Here is a 22,853-nt window from a genome sequence, read left to right on the forward strand (position 1 = left end):
TATCTTTTAAACGAAGTAAGAATTATAATTGCGTAATTCAGGAAGTCATTGTGCCCTTGTATTTATTTGACTTGAACATGTAACATTTCTTGATATTAATGTTTCAGTTCCAAAGAATTTTTAAATCTTTTTCTTATAACGCGTGATGTGCAAGTTATTAAAAATGACTTAAATTATAACAAGTATAATAAGATATACGTTTAATCATATTATTTTCCCGATGTTAAGATTGGACACACTTTATCTCATAATTTAGCAAAGATACTTGAAATAATTCTATTTTAAGCATAATTAGGAATTAGAAATTACTGATAACGTGAAATTGGACATTAAGAAAATCAAGGAATAACGATGAAGTTTTCCATCTAGGAAACACTTTATTCTCGCGAAATTTTAACTGCATAGATAAGGGTTTGCTTTCATAGATAAAAGTAATTAATTTCTACAGAAGTAAGATCTAACCGATCAAAGAAATAAAATGTACAGTTTTGAGATAAAAAAATGTACGTTTTGATACGGCTGATATATTGTTTCAACGTTTAACACGTATTCTCACTTTTTACATATGTAGTACTACTTCTGAAATAAAAGAAAACCGATTCTTACAAATATTATCATACTTATATTCAAAACATTCGCCTTATGCTCAATCTCAATCATTGCTCTCAATATTTAGAAATACATAAAAGCTGTACTTTATGAATACTCAACAGAGAGGTTAGACTTGCACAACAGCTTGTGCGCAACTAGCTCAAAGGAAAAAAGATATTAATTACGCTATTATGCACATTTATTGTTTTATTTCAATGAAATCTAGGAAAGTATCCTAGAATTCACGCTAATTAAGTAAATTATATTATAGCGTTATATTTTATAAAAAGAAAGATCACGAAATTGAGTTAAATTAAAAATACCTTTAAATACACAGTGTGTCTCGTGGTAAATTAATAGTTGCAAAACGATTTTTTCGAAGTGTGCCTACTTTTTTTCAAGATCGTTTTTATTAGTAAGGCAGCAAATTACTTCTTTCTGGCTGTAACATTATTTACAAGTACTATATCCAGATTAAAAGAAATCCCTACATAATGTAACAACAGGGTAGAAGACCAAAAAGCCCTCCACTAGGACTCCAATTCTTATTGCCGCACAATGAACGAGCGATATACTCTGTTACTTAAAAAGAAACGTTCGATATTATTTTCATGATTAATTTTCGGACAAAGAATAACACTGTGCATTTAGTTTTTACGAATTCTAAAACATATTCAGCAGTTGTGACTTCTAAGTCATTAAAGTTATTAAAGTATATAACTTGAGCATCCAACCTCCAAAATGTTTAAACCTTTTGCATCTAATGTTCAAAAAGCACATGTTCGAGTGGTTTGTTATTAATATTTCTGTGACATTGGGTCATTAACGATAAAATACTCAAATGACATATAAGTGCAAAAATGCATAAAGTTTCTTGTTCCCTAATTAATTGGAGAATTGGCAAGATAGCCTTGAATTTTTACACCATAGAATTCTCCTCATTTGTGTGAGCTGTCTACTTCATAACATAAATACATTTAGAACAATGATTGTTACCATCTTCAAAATTAAACCACTTCATAGCTGTCTGTAAAGAAAACTGTTTCCACTGAATGTTTCACAGGGCTTTCGTCTTCAACGAGCAATACTTCACTGACCTGAAAGCATTACATATCAATAATTTAATTACTTTTCACCATTGTACCGTACTTGAGATGTGATTTCAATCTGCTAAATTTATCACAACGATATCAAAGTAATACTTTTACAATTAAATTATTTACATACTTTAATTTTCGCATATGATGTCTTTGATGCAAAAGAAACGTGAATAGGGAAGAAATCCGATGGGTCAGATGAAGGAGCTGAGAATTCCATAGATCCTGATTTAGTTGAAGCATCTACTAATGGCAGTGACCATGTCAGTATATTTCTTCGAGCTTCATGGGTATACTGTCCATCACATTCATTTACAATTGGATTACAACCAACGGGAAGAGGAATATTTATTTGGACGTCATTCAATTCTAGATCATCATGTTCCAATTCATATTCAATATTCACATCGCAACCATCTGTTCCATTCTCGGAGGGCCAGCAATTTACTGTAATAAAAATCCAGGTATTAGATAGCATGTTGCAGTTCTTAAACGTAGGAGTTAAAATCAAATTTTCTAGTCAATGTTCATAATAATTACAAAACTTACTGGTAATTGGTAATGCCGTTTCATCTTGAGTTTGTAATCGCCATTTTAACACTCCAACGTCCGTGTTAAGAGGAAAAGGTTTTGATGGTGTTTTCAAGCCAATCTGTCCACGCGTTCTAAATAATTCTTTATCAACGTTAGGGTGAGTTTGTAATTGAATACCACGAGAATCTCTGTTCTCCAGCTGTACTCGTATACGTCCCCACTTTTCATCAGAGATATGTAACGTTACCAGACCATGTAACTCGAAATTTTGTAGAGCACCATCCCGAAATATTCTCACATTAAGGCGTTCTTCTTGCCTCAGATGTACCCTTTAAAAGAAAATAAAACCATCTCTTTAAATTCTCCCGAGGAAATGTTTATGTAAATTAAGATGGTTACTTGTTTTTGCTGATCGATACCATTAATTTGGAGGTTTTTATCATATAAAGTATACTTACGGTTCTGTGTTGATAATTTGTGGGGTGATAGGTGCTGCCTTAACTCCAGCTGCTGCAACCGAAGTAGCAACTACAGATTCCCCTTCTTCTTTCAGTTGATCAACAAATGAATCAACATCACGGGCTTTTCCTCCAAGTTTCATCGCACCTGGACCAGCAGAAATAGATTTTCTGAAAAAAGAAAATAAGTTGTTCCAGATTTGAAACAAAATACATATACCTCATGGAAATATTTTAGAATTACTTGTATACATACTTCACAGGTGGATAAGATGGTTTTAATGGCACTTCATAAGCTGCAGAATCGCCAACACTTGGAGTAGGAGTAAAACCACTACTGATTCCATAGCCTCCGCTAAACCCTGAGTTCTTAAGACCACCTTTTTTATTTGCTTCCATTCTTTGTCTTTGCAGTTCCTTAGCTTTCTCTCTCATTTTATTCTTTGCTTCTCGTTCTTGAGTGAATCGTACAGCTTGATAGATTCTTTCCTCATGGGAATCCATTTCCACAAACGTTCTGATTTGAGCCAAATTAACACTTTCTCTGTACCCCAGTGCCACAATTTCATCAAAGGCGAATATCAAATTAAATGCATTCTCTGCTATTTCTAATTCGTCCATTGATTTACAGTATTCTGGAATCTAACAAAAATCTCTTGAATGTGAAATATAAGTTTTATACGAAAAGTAAAGGATTATAATTGTAAATTGAAAATGTTAGCCTGCATGTACATACCACTCTTGCGAAAAGTCTTAGTGTTTCTAAATCCTCCAATATATTACTTGCTTTTGTTGTAATCAGTAACATATACAGTTTTTCTAGTGGTTGATAAACATAACGAACAGATTCAGTTTCAACGAAAGTGTGTTGTTTTCCAGTACTCATCAGTTTTGGGAATGCAGCAAGTAAACCTTCTATTCTCGCTTTTGTCATTTCCACAAATTGACGGGAAATAATGGCTGCAAAGATAAAACAAAATGACATGTTTTGTATTACTGCTACAATGGTATGATTATAAGCCTTGTCATATACATTACGATAATTAAAAATAACTACTTAATAAACTCATATACATAATATATCNGAAGATGCGAAGATTAAAATATTTATACATAACAGATTTTGATTTGGGGAATAATATAATAGCAGCTGCTTGTGTACTACACAATTATATAATTGACAATAATGATTTTCATGATTGTGATGTAATAGACACCGATGACGATATTGAAATTGATGAAGTTCTTGTAGTTGAAAATTATAAAATTGAGTTACAAACAGCTACACAATATTACAATAATGAAACCTTTCTCCTTCATTAAATAAAAATTACTTAAATATATCAGACAGATCAATTCTATAAAAATTGTAAGTACAGAAAAGAAACGTAGTTAATAACAACATGCATGCCAATATGATTTTAATTGTTCCATTGCAGAAGAATGTAGTTTTATGTAAACCGACTTAAAAAAACTTTGGCATCTATAGTCGTTTGAAGAAAAATTCATGTTTCAGACCTGCAAGATTTAGCCAATCAAAAAACTATCTGACGAGAAATCATCAATTTATATGAAAGGATAAAATAACGCTTGTCGCCATTTTTATCTCAAATATATAACTGCTATGTATTAACAATATTTTATTAACATTGAAGGAGAAATTATTTATACTCTAAATAATATTAATTAAAAAGCCCTCTAGCTGACAGCTACAATTTTCAAGAAATGATTTCCAGCTTGAGTCATGTCAAAAGGCAATCCCATGTAGAATACTTAACGGATTGTGTGATTAGATAATTATAAATGTAATGAATTACTCACTCTTCCCTGCTTTTGTACATACTGCAGCCGCAATAAGTACCTGAAATTCATGAAATTCTTATATTGCATTTGGCTTTTGAACACTAAAGTTCATAATCCATGCCGACAATGGCAGTTGATATCGTGGACGGGTTCGTCAATTAAACGCACATCAAATTGGTTTACAGCTATTCGACAATTACGGATTATATTTTCAATTTACGGAAGACTACTCACCATGTTGATCGACAAGTTTTCTTCCTTTAAACTCTACGATTAACCTAATAGAATCTTCATTTATACCACCCTGCACTCCACATCACGTATTACCACGGTACCTAAATACACATAATAGAGGGCGCGCGTTAGCTGACGTGTGCATCCGCATGTGCATTAACTACAGATAGCTTAAGACTGCCAACTCTACGGGAATTTTGGGGCAACAGTCTTATCAGTTATGACAGATTCTGATAGGGAGCGGAATATGACAAGTAACAAGTAACCATGGACCTCTAAATATAGGAGACCAGGGTGTTTATTACGTATTTTTGACGAGAGCGCCACTTCTCGCACAATCATCTCACGTGGGTTTATTCGCCAATTACGTATTCGCTACATGAAAGAACGAGATCACTAGCACTTTCGGTCTAGTAACAAATAAAGGTACATACCATGTAAATAAAAAATTTCTGAGAAGTAGTTGGTCATAGGCAGGAAAGTCGGGAAAATGGGAAGCCGTTAAAAGTAAAAAGAGGATTCGAGTTTATCTACATTTTTTAAATATGTATTACATTTATATTTACATGTACTATAATTAGAAGTTCAACAATATAATTTTCTTACCATGTCATGTAAGTATGAATTATTTAACAGTTTTCAATGTTTAATAATGTAATATAACCTCGCAATAACAAAAACTAACCTGTACATACATATTAGTAAGTTCTTTTTTTTTTAACGAAAATGGATCTGAGGCATCACGTAATTCCTTTCTTCTTGTAATAAGGTNTTTAATAATGTAATATAACCTCGCAGTAACAAAAACTAACCTGTACATACATATTAGTAAGTTCTTTTTTTTTTAACGAAAATGGATCTGAGGCATCACGTAATTCCTTTCTTCTTGTAATAAGGTTATTATCACATCCCCGAATATGATTGTTGCCGAAAATCAAAACACCCAGGAGGTTTCGCATTTTGAATTTTGGTGTCACAATCCGTGGGAGATGGCGTTACGGCGCTTATGTTTCTATCTTTTCTTGTTCTTGTACATACATACTTGTACGCTTCAATGTTTCGCTTAAAAATATGTGCCGAGCCAGTTCACATGAATGGTCTCGCGTTCCGTTCCGCAATACCGTCAGCTACTCATTTTTCACATTTTCGCTCAATTTGCTTTTCGTAATAGACTCCCAGTAGTTATAACACCGATGTAAGGCAAAATATGTAACTATATTTATTAGGCGCAAGGTCGATATTTTATTCTTCCGACGGCGTCGGCGACGAAGCGAATGAAAGATTTTGATTGGCTGCAGAGGACGGCGCTGTTTCTCTGCAGCCAATCAAATTCTCTCAATCGCTCAGTCGCGCGATGCTGTTGAAAGAATGAAAAATCGGCCATTGGGTAGTTGAATGAATGTGTGCATTCGGAGGAGAAAAGCGGTTACCGATGAGTTGGGAACATGTTGCGATTTTCTGCTGAATGGACTGTTCAGTTTGGTTCAGTTATCATAATATGGCGGCATCCAGTGTTGTGTAACCTAACCGCCTTACAGGACTGACTACAAATATAATTATATTAATTATATTAGCAGTCAGTGCTTAAGCGCGATTTATCGATTGTTACATTGGTTTACCTGGTAGAATACATGATGCACGAGTTTGTAGAAGCAGTACAATCTTCCGAAGACTAACCGACCAGAATAACCCTCTACTTTCCAAAGATGAACATCTAATTGGTGATTCAGCCTATCCATTAATGCAAAATTTATTAACTCCTTTTAGAGATACCGGACAGCTTACGAGAGCTCAAGTTCACTATAATACAAGGTTCAGCTCAATTCGCTCAATCATAGAACGAGCTTTTGGACACTTAACAGGAAAGATGCGAAGATTAAAATATTTATACATAACAGATTTTGATTTGGGGAATAATATAATAGCAGCTGCTTGTGTACTACACAATTATATAATTGACAATAATGATTTTCATGATTGTGATGTAATAGACACCGATGACGATATTGAAATTGATGAAGTTCTTGTAGTTGAAAATTATAAAATTGAGTTACAAACAGCTACAGAGAAAAGAAATAATATAGTAGCTTTGTTGTATCGTAATATCTGAAAGATGAAATTATACTTACCATGTTGCACTGAACTTCTATTTTAGTATGTTAAATAAATCAGATCATATAAAATTAACAAAGTATTTATTAATAAATAGAATGAAACCATATACAATCTTATATTTTTTTATTCAGAACTATTTTCTTTATTAATTAATTTATCAAGAATTTTCTTCAAAATTTCATTTCTGTCTTGTTGAATTTTATTACTTTCTTTTTGTTGTTGATTACTAACTTCAATACTTTGTCGTAGTTTGTCTATTGACTCGAGTCGCTTATTGTCCATATATAACAATTGCCTTCTTATATCATATAAACCTTTAGATTTCATGTTTCTTGTAGATGTATTCTGTGATGTGTGTGGTGAAGTGTGTTCGTGAGAAGTACTGGGTGAAACTGTATCTAATAGTGGTATTGGACTTCTACTAGTACATTCATTCTCTGCAAATAAATTTTCATCTGAATCTGTAATAGAGGAAATTGATTCAAAAAATGGACTTTCTCTACCTGTCAATATTGATGAAGGCAAAGCGACTGATGAAGAAGTAGGAGACGCAGTGCATTTTGTACTTGACAGCGTTGGTCCAATGTTATAAGTTTTGTTTTGAGAAAATAAGTCTTCAAAAGCGTCATAGTACTCCCAATTTATTCTGCCGCGGCCTGTAGTACATTTACTGTAGTTATCCTTTATAGTTCGGAAAGTTTTTTTCATATTCCTCATCTTCCTGTCCAAGATATCTTCTGTAACACGGTGTCCATATTGCGAAAATTTGTTAACCATTTCTGTCCATATATTTTTTTTCTTTATTTTTGGATCACGAAATTGGTTCTTTCGTTCATTATATAACGTTAACAACAGTTTTGTTGTTTTTTTATCCCATTTAAAGTTGCGTTCTTCTACACCTACAATTAAACAAGTCGTTTATATCCAACACAATACATGAAATATTCCAACTGCGTTATGTTCATTTAATAATATTCGTATTTACCATTATCACTTTCAGCTACTTACTTGAAGGATTTTGCACCTTTTCGTTACATACACCAACAACTTCTATAGATGATATATTTTTAGAAAAATATTCGTAACAGAATGTAACGTCTGAAAAAAAACACTCACATGTTCATACTAACTTCATTATTTATTGATTATTAGTTTTTTGGTCTATACTAGGAAGATAGAATACATTAGATTAAGGTTAAATATACATTTCGAAATGACGTACCATTTTGTAACATTTTATGCACTTCTGCACTCTCTACTACATCGTACCGAAGACCGTTTACTTCATATATTTCACTGTAATAATTGATTTCATTTGCCATCCTTGCTTCTTTAACGTGGATCTACACGGTTTGAACTTGAATTTGATCTACCCAACACGTTGAGTATAGGTAGCGTGGAAAATTTATGATACATAAAATGGCGTCTGATCAGTAAACATGTTGAGTGAACGTACCCATTCAGCAGATGAGCGCTAACTCTCAACAGTTGTGTCTCCTCTGAATGGACCCATTGTTTAGCATTATTTTGCAAAATACAGTATATACTTATTCATTTTTTGTATTTACTCTTGCATGTAGGGTATTGACTTTTTGAATAAAAACTACAAATGGAATACTTTTTATTTTTGTTCCTATTATACCATCTGTTGTTTGCTAGTATTTTTGGAAACCACTGTTATTTATATTATGATTGGATTTTAATTTTGCTTCACCAGAGAGTCGGTTTACTAATTTGTTGATTTCTTTTTTAATTAAAAATTCTAATTCACTTTTCTTTTAAGTGTAATGAAACTCAGCTAAGATTGATTTACATAAATGGGTGCATTCAGAGGGAAAAGCGGTTACCGATGAGTTGGGAACATGTTGCGATTTTCTACTGAAAATGGCGATCAGAATGGTCTGATCAGTAAACATGTTGAGTAAACGTACCCATTCAGCAGATGAACGCTAACCGATCACTCAACAGTTGTCTCCTCTGAATGCACCCAATGGGTATTGGTTAATGAAGAGCAGCCAGGGTTAATATTTATAAAAAGGGGGATCTGATTTATTGTTTCTCTTATTTGGTATTTCAAATTCTTTATTATTAGTATACATACAGTAACATAAAACACCACAGGTAATTGAGATGATTTCAAATCATGCGGCATTTTAAGAGTAACTAAATAATATACAACTTTATGCAATACTCGCGCATCATGACAATGATTTACTTATTTCTATGCATATGTATAAAAAAATATATTGAGTTTCATTTCCTAAGCATAACTGTTAAAAAATGAAACAATTACATTATATTCTTAGTACACTGCCATAATTCTGTCTGAAGGTACCTCAAAGAAATCCAGATTTCATTAAAACTTATTGCCATGTGATCATTAATATATGTAGAATGAGCTCAAAAACAATAAATGAAATTAAACATTATGTAACTTTCTGGAATTAATTATACAAATTTTAATCGAATTCAATATCGTTACACTCTTCTACAAATTCTTTTTAATATGTATGATTTAGCTGTATAATGTAAATAAAATATTTGTTTCGATAAAAGTTGTGGATATGTATACACCTTTAACGTTTATAAAAAGCTACAATATTATTATCTACAGCTTAAGATACAAATAAAATATGTAAAATGAATACATGAGTGATTCATCCCATTACTGCAAGATTATGTCGAGCAAACACATTGACATTACTGATACACTAACCATATATATTTATATATTCCGTTGCATTAAGGAAATATTTCAACCAGAGTTCGACTCAAAAACATTTCTTTCGTATTAATAAAAAGGCAGTATTCATTTTCTATTACAATATTCTAAATCATTCTATCCAAAAGATTGGTAACACAATTTCCTCGGACAATACTGATTTTTTACATTAAAGAAACTCAGATTGAACTTGTCCCTCTAACAATTTTTCCATTAATCAATCACCAATGGCAGTGAGTAATATTTAAAACATATCTTAACAGAGCTAAAGTTTATTTAAATTCTGTTCAGTAAATTATGCAGTATGCGACTTTTGTAAAATCATTAAAGGTGCTTACACTTCCTTAAGTAACAAATTAAATTCAATTAATCAAAACGTTATGAAAGTTACAAAATAAATATTGCTTCAATAAAAGAACAATATACAATTTATAATACATTACGTTTATCATTATGTTTAAGATAGTAGTTGTAAATAATTTAAAAATAGATATTCAAGATCAACCTTTTTAAGGCTTAAGAAAAAGATTAGCTCTATGGCATGTAACAACTGTAATTATTAAATATAATTTTGGCATGACGGTGGTAAACTCAGTGTTGCGAATGCACCCTTTATGATAAAAGTAATTGAAAAATTCGTTTTATAAGTATAAAGTTCAGGAAAATATAAATATAGCAGCAGAAATGTCTTGTAAATAGTGAACATTTAGCAATCATTACTAACAGAAGTAAAGATATCGGTATTTTAAAAATGTAAGGAAACGAGATTTTTTTAAAGAGTATGCTCGTTTGATTCTTTTCTGTTCATAGTAATTACAACTTTAAATTAATGATATTCACCTTATACGTTATTGGCAATGCTAATTATGAATATGTTTAAACGCAATATTAGCATATTAATTGAATTTGATGAAGGCAGAGATGATTTTGGCACGGAGCTACATGTTGCGTATGTGTAGAAAATACAGTAGACCGTTTTAAGTTTATATTAAATTTATGATAGAGCAACAAGTTTAACAAACAAGCCTTATGTTTCTGCCTAAAAACTCAGTGTAAAATATTATTCTATTTATATCCTTCGAAAACAGTGTTCTGGCGTTATTATGATTGACGATATTAACGTGGTGTCATGGTACTTAATCATAAACTTGGTTGTGTATCTATGCCGCTCCTAAACTATATATCTTATGTAATAATTAGACGGCGTTTCTTCGATTTAAAAAAAAATAAAAACCCATTGTCATTAGTATAGTTCTCATTTTTCAAATATTGTCATATAAAAGAAATATTAGTATGATGAGAAAGGAAATTGTAACTCAGTTTTTATACATAAGCGAAGTAATTTTATTTTTTATCTATCTTAAAGTTATAATACAGAACAACCTCGATTAGCTTACACCTTTTCTCTTCCAACATCTATTGTGAATTCGAAATTATAGCTAAAGCTGAATGTTAAACACTAGCAATATAGTGTTCATAGTGTTTCAGAAACATTACATTAAGATTGTGTAAGAATCCCATTTAATCGTCTTGAATTCTTTACTTTTCTGCTTATTATGTGTCCTATTTTGCTTGTTAATAATAAAATTCAAATCAAAACTGATTAAATAATTGTTAAATCCAATTAAAATTATTACATTAACTGAAATAGTACTGCAAAAAACAAACCCTCATTGAAACATTTTAATCATTCCGACATGACTTCAAGTTTACATGTTTATATATAATCATCTTACCTATTTTTAGCAAGTTGAGATTATTAGTCACAGGATATTAAGCTACCTGAGGTCTATCTGTTATTACAACTTTGGAATCCTTAATGAGCTGCTAAATTTTACAAAAAATATCGTATTCTTCGTAACCCGTTAAAACTAATCAATCGAATACTTGCAAATGTACAGCTACAAAGTTAGTATTTCAATGAATTTATTATAATGAAACTGTAGCAATACTGTTCACTGAAGTTTATGTGATGCTACTTAATGTAAATTATGAAAGACAATATTAACAAATTGCTGTACATTACATTTCTTTTTACATAGTAACATAACGCGCATAAACACGTATTCCGTACAAGATACTATAATGACGATTTTAATGCAATAAGATGTACATAATATTCAAGCTGAATTAAACTAGTCTTAAACTGTATTAGACCAAATCATTTAACTTTTTATCATCATTAACCCCAATATGAATGTAAAATATCTGCAAAGATAATGAATTACTTCTGATATTTTAATTAGCTTCTGATAAATTGATTTAATTACTTAAGAAGAGCAAAATTCAAAAACCTTATTTATGCTAACAACTGCTGTCCAGTTAATCATTAGCTTATAGAAAAGCAAAGTTTTTTGTCTCCCATAAACTCAAGCAATTCTTCTACATTATACTTGTTCCAATAACGGTTCAACCAATTTAATGCATAACTATTTTTTCTCATCATCGATGAAGTATTGGACGAGTCTATAATATTCATAGATAAGTCTCGTAAAGAGGCTGAAAAAATGTTTTACACACATATACGTATTGTTACTATTTTTTTTCTGTCCATCACGCTGATTATACGTGAATCTTGTTCAATTGCCAGAAGAAGTTATAACTATTATATGATGCACTCAGCACACACTCATTTGCTAACCTTATAAATAAAGCCTTATTCCAATAGTCGCCTGACTGATTATTACTAATTCTTGTAAGCGCGACGTTCTCATCACTTTAGAAAAGTAATGTGTTGCTTAGATCAGTGGCAGCAGAGAGAACAAAACGAGTAGAAGAAATACATATCTTTTACTAAATATCCAGTAGGCTGTGCTTAGTAAAGCGTAGCCTCATCTGCAGACACGGTTAATTCTTCATCACTCCAATCACTAGCGCCTAGACCAGCTGATCCATGGAAGCTTTGTGATCTTGACACATGACTGAAAATGAAAAAAAAAAATTGTTTAAAATCAAACGTTTGTTATGGGGTAAATACTTAAGAAAGAACCAATTCTGTCCTATACGTAGTATTAGGTTAATTTGCAAATCTTACGCTATATACTAAACAAAACTTTCACTGAGCAAACGATTCACTTAACCTTTATTACCAAACGGGGACTTCTGATGTCCTTGTACCAATCTAATACATTAGAATGGATTTAAAATTGTGGTTAAAGGTTAAGAATCATGAAGCACACTATATTATCTATTCAATCGGTCATTCAAGTTCGAATTTACTGTCTAGATTAATGTTGATTGATTTGATATTTTCAAAACGATAAACATGGTATAATTTTTTAATTCTAGGCATTACAATTTTACAATTAAACGATATTACTTAAAGATTTTCATCAAATAAGAATAATGAGAAGCTTTCATGATTTATTAGAAAGCTACATTAAAAATGTACGCCACGGATTGTTTTTTCCTCTCAAGATTAAATAATCTTTACTTATTTTCTGTTTATCTTTTACCGCTGTCGACTAAAAATTTAAGAATCAATTACTTCTCACTGAACGTCCGATTATATTTCTTTGAATACAAGAACAATTTAAATCTGATCTATGAGACATCAAATACTACATCTACATATTAAGGGTACCCATAAGTAATCAATTATTTTGAACAAGGTGTTTTAGACGTCAAAAACTTTGATTACTTATGGGTACCTCTAATACATATTCTATACATATTTTGATTTGGATCAGATTAATGTTTAATGAGCGAATGAAAAATCTACACACAAGATTATTACGTGAAACTGTCCTAATATTACAAACTCATCCACAAGGTAATTCTAATTTCATTTTGGCATTTCTATAAATTGGTATTGAACGATAATAGTATAAAACCATTTTACTAAACTAACATAAAATACTGGATTATTGAATTATCTATATCAACAGTATCATATGAAGAACATACAAGAACTTTGAATATTAATTTTATATTTTGGTTCTTTCTTTCGACATGCTGAAGTCATATGAAGATAGAACAGTTAAGGCACAAAGTAAATCCAGCTGTAAGAAGCATTAACAGGCTTCAAACAAAACAGGCACAGTGATTGTGATTCCTCTCGTGGTCATTTCTTGAAAACCGTTACATTCAAGTTGCAGAGGATATATGCCATGCAATGAGAATGTTTGTTTTTAAAATTAAGCAATATTTAGGGGACGAGTATCTGCAGTAGAATGTTGTTATATAATGAGTAATTTATAAAGCCTGGGCAATGCATCATTGCCTCATTCTTTTCATGGCATGTATACTCTCCAAGTGTAAAATGCACAACGTAAAGTCCGACTTGTGCTATGAAGCAATAGTATTACAGCGTGTTCTTTTCAGGAGGTTCAGTAAAAATATCCACTCATTTAATGATAAAGAAGCACCTCCTAAAAAAACTCAGACAAGATGGTCAAATGTATATGTACTGTACCGCTTGTATCGAAGACATTATCTTTAGATTATTGATCGCTATCAGTCCTAACAAAATAATGAAATAGTTACTACAAGTGATATTTTATTATGTAACAAGTGATGAACTGCATGGTTTACTCACCTTGGGGAGACATTCGCATTTAGGTTTCTCTTTGCAAGACCAGCTTTTCGTCTTCCTTCCAGAGCTGCTTTCATAGGATCGTAACTCTTTCTTCGTTTCCAATTCTGCATCTCTACTTCTTTTGAACTGGGGGTACTAGGTTTTTTGGCCTCCTTTGATTTAAGTTTAGTAGCCTGTACATAGATGTCAGTGTCAGTTTTTCGTAATGTATTAAAAGTTTTTGAAAACCAAAGTAACCATAAGCTTACAATTCTAGAGTATCACTTTCAATAGTATATGGACTGATTTACGTAAAATCATGTGATATACTGCTATACTTTCTTAGAAACCTTAATTATTGTACATTGGGAATTAAATCTTACAGTGCTGGATGATTTAGGAAGGCGCATGCTAAAACGTCCAGAGTCAGTTCTTGAAATACCAGAAACCGCTTCAGGCTTTCCTCTTGTATCACGCGAGGAACTCCTTGTTTTGATAGTCAATGGTGGTACGGATTTTGTTTCTTGCGGTTCTAACCTGGCTCTTCGTAAACTAAACATATTTCATAATGTAAAGGAATATATATGTTAACATTTAACATTGTGTGAAAACGCTGCTTTGTAATTGACTTTTGAAATAGATTGCTTCCTTTACCTGAAAGCTCTGTTATATTTTGTATTCGTGATAGACGGTTGCACTGCAGGCGGCGGTCCATCGCTACTTTCCGTGTCGCTTTCTTGATGAGTAGGTCTATCTGCAGAACGATGCAAACTGTGACTTGTATCTTCGTCGCTTTCTCCTCCGGAATCTACTAATGCTGGATTGTATACTGTTATACGGGCTGACATAGCAGAAACGACATTTTGTGTTGTTTGCAGGTACGAAGAAGTCTCCAAGTCGCTATCGCTTCCCTGAACATAAACATATATTTCTATTAAGAGTCAAATTAAGTTATAAGTGAATTTTCTCGTTAATTGGGTACAACGTAATTTTTATACTAAATCATTGCATAACCCGGAAACTTATAAACTGTTAACTTGTGGGAATTTACCAGTTGTGGACTACATGGTGGCGGTGCCTGAATGTTTTTCTGATCGTCATCAATTTCATTGTCTGACCAATCGTCAGCTAAAGAGAGAGTACCGCCGGTTCCGTGAAAGCTGGCAGATCGTAACACTGAATTATCACGACTGAAAATAAAAATTACAACATATGAGAACAATTACACCCTTCTCATTGTTAGCATTTATAACTATAAAAAGGTTATTACCCCATTTGCATCATGACTCTATTTAAGCTGCCGCGCTGAAACATCAGCGACGTTCAATTGACGACTGGCTCGTATCACCGCGCGTGGACGGTCTTATGTGCAATAAAAGACATTCGGCGGATTATTCCGCGGTTGGTGATACTAGACAGTCGCGGCTCGCGGAATATTCCGCGCTTGGATGCAAATGGGTTAATAGAAATGTGCATTCAAACGCGTGGAACGACAATTACGAAATAGAGCTATCTTCGGTGCTATGAGTTTTCTTCGAGTTATCCAATTTCTTTTTGCCCTCTGCTGCTGCCTTCATGGGATCATAATTTTTACGCCTTTTCCAATTTTGGAACTCAACTTCTTTCGATGTAAGAGTGGAATTACTTCTTCCTGACTTTTGATCTTTGTTGGGTTTCTGACTAGGCCGCTGAGATGAGTGCTACAATGTTAAATAAAGAAAATTAATATGTAATATACTGTGAATCTTTACTTTGTGAGAACCAGTCATTTGTGGATATATCGATAAAAATTAAGTTGAATTAATTTCTCACATGAGAAGATTTTGAAGGCCACATGCTAAATCTTCCACTATCGGTTCTAGATGTTGAGGGAGTTTTTGACTTCACTGGCTCTGGTTTCTTAAATACTTCTTTACTATTTGAGCCTATGCTGTTCATACGTCGCCGATGATGACTCTGCTGCCTACTTGAACACGTAACAGGTTTCACTTCTACCTGAGTTCTTTTTCTCCTTTCTTCTGGTGTAGTGTTCGGCGTTGTATCAGATTCACAATTCAATCTAAAAATAATATTTGAAGACAATCCTCAAGAATACTTTACTACAATTTTGCTAAAATTAAACCTACACTAAGCCTAAATTAGCGTAGAAACTTTGCATTCTTCTATTCAAAACTACCAAACTCATACTAAAAACACATCTTAACCTTGCTCTTCGTATACTGAATGCTCTATTTAGTTTAATCCCTGAAGAAGATGACTGCAATAGTTTAGGTGGAGCTTCTCCTGTTTCACTACTACTGTCGGAAGCCACAGCAAATTTTCCTCGTAAAGACAGTTTTTCGGTATCACTGTTGTTGAAACTACTATGCCTCGCCAGCGCATTAGTCAGTCTTACATTTCTAATGCTAGCGCTACTGGACGATCTTTGTACACTTCCACTACGACGCATTACTGGACTATTTTGTAGCATGCTAATTGTCGTTGTAGATAATTCTTTTCCACGAATTGTTGTATCTTCGTGGTAATTAGTAGTGCTACTGGACTTTCGAAGCATGTATGGACTGTAAGAAAAATTAGAATTACATTTTGAACACATGTATTAGTGACTCCGTTAAAAACACAAATGGATGATAAACTGAAGAATCAGAAATAAGATGGTTAAGTAATCTTACCCAGGTCATACATATATTTGTACATTAGATCAACCCATTGCACCATTATTTAAATTTATAAACATGAATATGTATATTTTGCTTTCAACTTTTGTGTATAAAGTTTTAAAAAATTAATGTTATTAATGTAGATTATTTGTTAGCTTTACAATTTGCATATTTAAACTTTGTTACTAACCTATTTTCAGTACAAACAAAGTACCCAATATTGTTGGCTTGTGGAACAGACTTTGTTAAGCTTCTCGCTTTACTTAGTACGGGAGAGTTGCAAATTCTTGTTGCAAGTTCCTTCCGGCTTAATATTGGACTGTTAGTTAGTTTTGGCGTGGATGGTTGAAGACGATTTAGAACTGGACTGCTTGTTAGCTTAAAATTATCTTCTAAACTATACTTTATATCGTTCTTTTTAAATGTCGCAGATTCCGCAGTATCAGACATATATTGTTTCCTGTAACAATATGAATGAGTGAAATATAACTTGATGCTACACAAATAAAAAAACCTTTTGTTCTTCAAGAACAAAGTCGAGCATTGAAACAAAATATAATGAGAAAATATGTAGACGATAAAGACAATCTTTAATTTAGCCTAGACGTAGTATGTGTATTTTAAAGCACTAAGCAATAATCTCTATAAACGTGTACGTAGATAAACAAATTAAGTTTACCTGTCCAGAGAGCTACTTCTTCTTCCCGCTTTAAGGGCCGCCAGAGCATGGGACGGATTGCTTGCAACTGTTGATACAGTTTCATCATTTCTTTGTTCATTTCTTGGTTTACTATTAGTATTAATATATTTTCGGATACTCCTTCGTACATCGGAAGCATTAACTCTTCGAAGTAAAGCTTCAGATAGGCTACCACGCCTAATCAATGCATTGTGCGTTGGAGTCCTTTGGGAGCTATGGGGTGGAGTATTGTAACTATTACTTGTATCATCATCTGATTCACCTCCTGAGTCAATTAGTGCTTGTCGATTTTGTAATAATCCAAGGTTTTCATTTGCACGTAAACAGGACTCCGTATCCAAGCTGCTGTCACTCTGCTCCTAAAACAAATTGTAGTGTGTAAAAAATGGTTATCGTTAATGTGTTATCCTCTATTTAAATAGTGTATACCTGACGATTTCTAGACAATCTCTGAGACCTTGTGTGTATTGGAGAGGGTATCTTAGATGGACTCAATGGAGATGAACGTCCTTCTTTTCCCACTACTGATGAAGGGAAAGAGTTATGTTCAGCCACTTGCGTAGCCCATTCGGATATCCAAGTATTATTATCTCTGGATACACTTAACTAGAACAAAGCAAACCAATAAATAATGCAGTTTATTTCTTTTCTGTATCTTAATTGAATGCAAAAATTCTACCTTGAAACTGTGAACATAAGCCTCATTGCTTTCTTCTTCTGTAAGGACACCTACGCTAAAAACCTTGTCAATGTCCATTCTTGCTTTTTCTTCATCTGTGTAATCTTTATGAATTGTGTAAGTTCCTGCTTCACTTACTGCTCCATCTGATTCTCCATCTAAATTACTAACGTTGAAAACATCTAAATTAGTCTTTTCAAAACCATCAGCATTAGAGCTTGACCTGCAACTAATACTCGATGTGTGCATGTTACTATCTTTAGTGGCGTCATTCTCATAACCATTAAACTCAGGGTCATTGGTTAAATAATGTTTGTTAGATATTTTTTCAGTCACATTAAGATTTGAGATGTGTAAATTGTCTTCCCCTTCATGATCATAATCAGCCATGCTATATTCTTTACATTCTATATTTTTCGTATACTTTTTTTCAGGAGAATATTTGGCACAATTTGCTTCTTCTAGGTTAGAAGAGGTTTGTGCTCTACTCAAATTATTCATTGTAATTGAATTTTCTGTATCCTGTCGAGGACTCATTTCTGATTTTGTTGTATGTTTAAGGTCCAATGAGAGTTTTTCTCGAGCAGATTGAGGAGACTTCTGGTGTCCATGATTAGAATGTGATATTAGTTCCTCCGCTGTTTGTTCACTCTGTGATCTCGACATGGTATTCATTTTTTTTGTATCACAATGAGAAACATTTATTGGAGATTTTAAACCTGAAACAAAAAATTTAATTAAAAAAATAAAAAGAGGGCGCAAATCATTAAAATAATGGTGTGATGAGTACCACATATTAGGTCACTCATCTTTCAGTGCTACTTAGGAACACACTGAAAGAATATTAATGATATTTCCTCGAGACATTAATGGTCATAGTGGCAATGGTGAAGATGACTTCACCATGAGTCATTCCTGAGAAGACAAATCCTTCAATACAATGATAACTATATATTGCTAAGATGATACAAATTCAATATAGTTCTAAAAATATTATAAATTTTTCACTTTTACAAATTAAAAAAATTTGTACATTATTTTTTAGACCTACCTAATTGATGTAATTTTTGTGAAAGCCTATCAGCCTTTCGTTTGATATTTTCTTCTTGGTCACTACTGAAATAACCTTCAGAATGAGTATGAGAAAGTGTTGGTTTTTGCACCACACTGGAAGAGACTGGCATTGACTTCTTTGACCTTATTTCAACCTAAACAAGGCAAATTATAACCTTAAAACTAATAGAAAGGTTAAAGTAAAAATTTATATTAATTCTTTATATACTTTTACACTTCCTAGTTATAAAAATAAAAATAAGTTTTACACAACATATACTATAATGGCTTCCTTATACCCTTTGTTTATATAAAGCCAAAGTACAACAAAATTATCCTAAATTAAGAGAAACTAACCTTGGACATTGATGAGTTTCGTTTATGTCTGGCATTGTATCTTTCAAATAAATTATGATATCTTACAGAATCTACTTCCTTATCAGCAAAGTCGATTGTAAACGCTAATGCTGATTGAGAAGTTCGGGCAGAAATACTACGATCTTCTGATGCGTTCGTTTCGTTCGATTCATTTGACGCTGTGTGTATAGCTGATTCAGGAGATGCACCTGACTGTTCTTGATTTGTCAAACCACAAGTACCTCCTAGGTCACCTTTGTTGTTAATAACTTGCATATCTGGAAACACCTTTCCTTGATCTAAACCATGCTCTGGAGAGTTTTTGGTGGTCACGTGTGAAATGGACATCACCGTACCGATCAGTTCTAAGTTATTGTTTGTTACATTCGCAAGTGTCGTAGAATGATCGGTAGTCACCGAATTTTCACGATTTTCTAGAATGACAGTATCAGTCGAAGTGGCTGTCAAAAGTCGGTCGTTAGCCCGCCTGGACGCATTTTCCACCTGCATGTTCACGGTGCGTGAACATTCCAAACCGTTAAGTTACTTGAACAATAGGTGGAACAATTGGTAATACTTGACAGAAACGTATATACATACATACGAGCATCAGCTATACTTTCTTCCTGGATGACAAAGTCCAACGAAAACAGCGAATGGTAAAAGCATCTTGACGTATGTATGTATGTATATATATGATTATGTGTATGTATTTATGTATGCACGCACGTCGCGTATGGCGCGTGTGATTATGTGTAAGTTGGAACTGTATGGAACTAGGTGCGTCGGATCAGCCCGATGTAGAAATGAATCAAGAGTTCTTTCACATATTGGTTTGCGCGATCGTGGTATGGTGCTACCAACGTACGGAGTGTTCAGGAAGCTCATATATACAAATTTCTCACATCGGAACATAAATTTAGATGATAAATCATTATTTTGTGCTGATACTTAAGTTAGATTTTGGAAGAAATAATTTTGGTGAAACAAAAACTTTTTATAAGTCGATAATGTAAAATTTAAAGAACGAAATGCAAGCTTCGAATTTTGTTAAATTATGCATTTTATAATACTTATATTTCTTTTTTTCTTAGTTTATGAAATGAAATATAACAGTTCGTGATTAGTGGAACTATTTCGTAGATACCAATTAATACATTTACACGTTCGGTCTTATAATGGTTTTATAACAATCACTGTTATAACCATCGGCGTTAAGCGTTGTATAAACGTCGTTTTATAACAAAGTTATCTGTAAAATCGGAGTAAAACTGAGTTTACCCATTTAAGACCAATAGTTATAATACCAGTAGTTATAAAACTGATGTAAAGCAGAACGTGTAAATGCATTAATCGGGGTTGATTATGTTTGTTATTAGAAAACACCCAACCACCGTTCTCGACGATTGTTGTCCAAAGTCGATTGGTTTGAGAACACTCGAAACAAAGGACGCTTGGGCATGGCTTGGGTACGCAAGCATATAGACGCCATATTAATTTGTCAACGGACGTCAAGGGATTCTTGTCGACAGTCTGGATACATTTGTATCAAAATACCGTTATATCCTCAGTGCGTTAGATTATTTCTGCTTACGTGCCGTTCAACTTGCCTTCCGATATGGCGTCTGTGGATCTTGAAAAGCGCAAGCGGGAAGAATACGAAATGCAGCTATTTGACATTCATTCCAGATCCTTTTATACGACTTGTAAGGGAACGCCGTTTTGACTTTACTTTGAATAGTTTTCAGGAGTTGCAGATTTTCATCCAGAAGCCACGTTTCAATCGCCGGATGGGTGAACTCTAGTTTCATGTAAGTTTGGTCATGACTAGAGTCACACTCGTCCAGTGCTTGGAATATTATCATCGTGTACCTAGGATGGACTCACAAAAGCTGTTACATTTTTCATTTATTCGATAAAGTAAATTGACTCATAATTTTAATACGACTGTGTTTTCTTAGTCTTAGCAAATAGAGTTTCATTTTGTGTTATAAGTTTCTTAGCAAACCTTTTTAGATGCTGAATATTCCTTGATTTTTTACTGTATAATTAATTGGGCTTAAATTATTGATTAGGCATAGAATTGAATGAAATATAATCTGATAAAGTAAGATGATCTTTGTACGAGAATTTAAATATACTTCCGTTAAAGACTATGTCTATATAATGTGAACTTCAAAGAGTTCCTGTCATTTTAAGAACTTGATTTATATAGGTCTTTCGATAAATGGCATGGATTTATTATTTTGTATATAATTTTCTTATTATTTACAGTAAAAGACCTAATATATGAAAGCATTCAGTCAAATTGTGAGAAATTATGTAAATCGATCGAAACAAATTATAAGCTAGATTTGAACGATGCTGCCCTGCTTAAAGAGGAAGGAAAACAATTAATTGCATTGTATCATCAAAATGCACAATCCCATTTGGAAATTATAGAGGTAATTATAAGAAGGTATATACATTTCTATAATAAAAGTATCGATGTAATGTATTTTATGATTTTAATGTGTGGGGTATAACTTCTGATTTTTAGAATACTGTTAATAAATTTATTAATATACCACGTAATGTTTTATTGGATGAGGATAAAGAGCAAGCTACTCAATACACCAAAGAAGAATTTTTAAATCTTCAAAGCAGGCTAAAACAGTTGCAACAAAAAGTGAAACATGTAAGAAAAAGCAAACGTTAAAGAATTAAAATTTATACCTTTATTTGTAATTTCAGGCGACTATGTTGAATGCTGCGTTGAAGCAAGAATTACAAGAAATGACGGAGCATAAAATTGATACAAATATGCTCCATAATTTATGTGATATAATCGAGGCTGGTATAGACTTGCCAGTTGTACATAACAATATGTTAAAGTTGACAGAAAAATGGCAAGAAGTGAATAACCAGTTATATCAACTCGATTCAACTGATACTGAAAATATTTACAGATTAAATATTGATAGCAGTGAGCTTAAGACATTTGATGAAATGCTATTATAATTAAAACTTTTATGGCAGTGCTCAATATGAGCTAAACATGGTATAGTTGTTCTTACTGTTAGAGATTGTAAATACATTTGTACATTCCATGAATGTTATTATATGTATAATATTTTAGGTACCTTAAAATTTTCTAAACTTTATCATATGAATTTAATCAAAACTATTGTATGCTACTAGAATCTTTGTAATATACGTTTATTTGATAAAATTCATCTTTTACAAATTTTCTTGTAACATTTTTTAATAATTCTACACCGCATCGATTCTTTTATAACGAGCAGAGATGTCCTCTGTAACTAGCAACCTGTTCAAAATGAATATAATGTATTTT

The 22,853-nt window shown here is 32.7% G+C and overlaps 4 protein-coding genes across 6 annotated transcripts; 2 read left to right on the forward strand and 2 right to left on the reverse strand.

Moving 5' to 3' along the window:
• Positions 1–346: 346 nt before the first annotated feature.
• LOC105698459 (coatomer subunit delta) lies at positions 347–4,824 on the reverse strand. The gene is made up of 8 exons (XM_023432718.1): positions 4,718–4,824; positions 4,502–4,541; positions 3,417–3,640; positions 2,937–3,322; positions 2,681–2,851; positions 2,238–2,551; positions 1,819–2,135; positions 347–1,688 (listed from the first exon to the last, which is right to left on the reverse strand). Exons 1-8 carry the CDS (start codon positions 4,718–4,720, stop codon positions 1,599–1,601), a joined length of 1,545 nt encoding a protein of 514 aa, XP_023288486.1. The 5' UTR covers positions 4,721–4,824; the 3' UTR covers positions 347–1,598.
• A 500-nt stretch (positions 4,825–5,324) lies between these two features.
• Positions 5,325–6,925, forward strand: LOC105698415 (protein ALP1-like). The gene is made up of 2 exons (XM_023432720.1): positions 5,325–5,331; positions 6,307–6,925. Exons 1-2 carry the CDS (start codon positions 5,325–5,327, stop codon positions 6,825–6,827), a joined length of 528 nt encoding a protein of 175 aa, XP_023288488.1. The 3' UTR covers positions 6,828–6,925.
• A 3,600-nt stretch (positions 6,926–10,525) lies between these two features.
• LOC105698454 lies at positions 10,526–20,254 on the reverse strand. Of its 3 annotated transcripts, none has more exons than XM_012422734.1 (15): positions 20,120–20,254; positions 19,520–20,023; positions 19,161–19,317; positions 18,110–18,828; positions 17,860–18,036; positions 17,410–17,789; positions 16,921–17,190; positions 16,275–16,631; positions 15,883–16,129; positions 15,571–15,770; positions 15,122–15,260; positions 14,725–14,981; positions 14,454–14,622; positions 14,092–14,264; positions 10,526–12,475 (listed from the first exon to the last, which is right to left on the reverse strand). In XM_012422734.1, exons 2-15 carry the CDS (start codon positions 19,865–19,867, stop codon positions 12,370–12,372), a joined length of 3,699 nt encoding a protein of 1,232 aa, XP_012278157.1. In that variant the 5' UTR covers positions 19,868–20,023; positions 20,120–20,254; the 3' UTR covers positions 10,526–12,369. The 3 variants fall into 3 exon arrangements, with proteins under 3 accessions (XP_012278157.1, XP_012278156.1, XP_012278155.1); XM_012422733.2 differs by adding an exon at positions 13,969–14,015 and having other exon boundaries at positions 19,520–20,162; XM_012422732.2 differs by having other exon boundaries at positions 19,520–20,162.
• A 750-nt stretch (positions 20,255–21,004) lies between these two features.
• On the forward strand, positions 21,005–22,745 carry LOC105698428 (protein MIS12 homolog). The gene is made up of 4 exons (XM_012422668.2): positions 21,005–21,225; positions 21,794–21,963; positions 22,059–22,196; positions 22,253–22,745. The coding sequence occupies exons 1-4, from the start codon at positions 21,138–21,140 to the stop codon at positions 22,517–22,519; spliced, it is 663 nt and encodes a 220-aa protein (XP_012278091.1). The 5' UTR covers positions 21,005–21,137; the 3' UTR covers positions 22,520–22,745.
• Positions 22,746–22,853: the final 108 nt, after the last annotated feature.

Source organism: Orussus abietinus, unplaced genomic scaffold, assembly GCF_000612105.2.
Source record: "Orussus abietinus isolate OABI.00-Male unplaced genomic scaffold, Oabi_2.0 scaffold421, whole genome shotgun sequence".
Lineage (NCBI taxonomy): Eukaryota > Metazoa > Arthropoda > Insecta > Hymenoptera > Orussidae > Orussus > Orussus abietinus.

Bases quoted from the DNA above. Each gene is read 5' to 3' on its own strand.
- LOC105698459 (XM_023432718.1), bottom strand. The intron at 2,552-2,680 runs GTAAGTATACTT...TTTCTTTTAAAG, and splicing joins CAAATTATCAACACAGAACC to GGTACATCTGAGGCAAGAAG. The intron at 2,136-2,237 runs GTAAGTTTTGTA...TTTTTATTACAG, and splicing joins AACGGCATTACCAATTACCA to TAAATTGCTGGCCCTCCGAG.
- LOC105698454 (XM_012422732.2), bottom strand. From the start codon at position 20,029: ATGCAGGTGGAAAATGCGTCCAGGCGGGCTAACGACCGACTTTTGACA. The intron at 17,790-17,859 runs GTATACACTATT...AATTTGTTTTAG, and splicing joins GATTGTCTAGAAATCGTCAG to GAGCAGAGTGACAGCAGCTT. The intron at 14,982-15,121 runs GTAAATTCCCAC...GTTTATGTTCAG, and splicing joins CACCATGTAGTCCACAACTG to GGAAGCGATAGCGACTTGGA.
- LOC105698428 (XM_012422668.2), top strand. From the start codon at position 21,138: ATGGCGTCTGTGGATCTTGAAAAGCGCAAGCGGGAAGAATACGAAATG. The intron at 21,226-21,793 runs GTAAGGGAACGC...TATTATTTACAG, and splicing joins CAGATCCTTTTATACGACTT to TAAAAGACCTAATATATGAA. The intron at 22,197-22,252 runs GTAAGAAAAAGC...TTGTAATTTCAG, and splicing joins TGCAACAAAAAGTGAAACAT to GCGACTATGTTGAATGCTGC.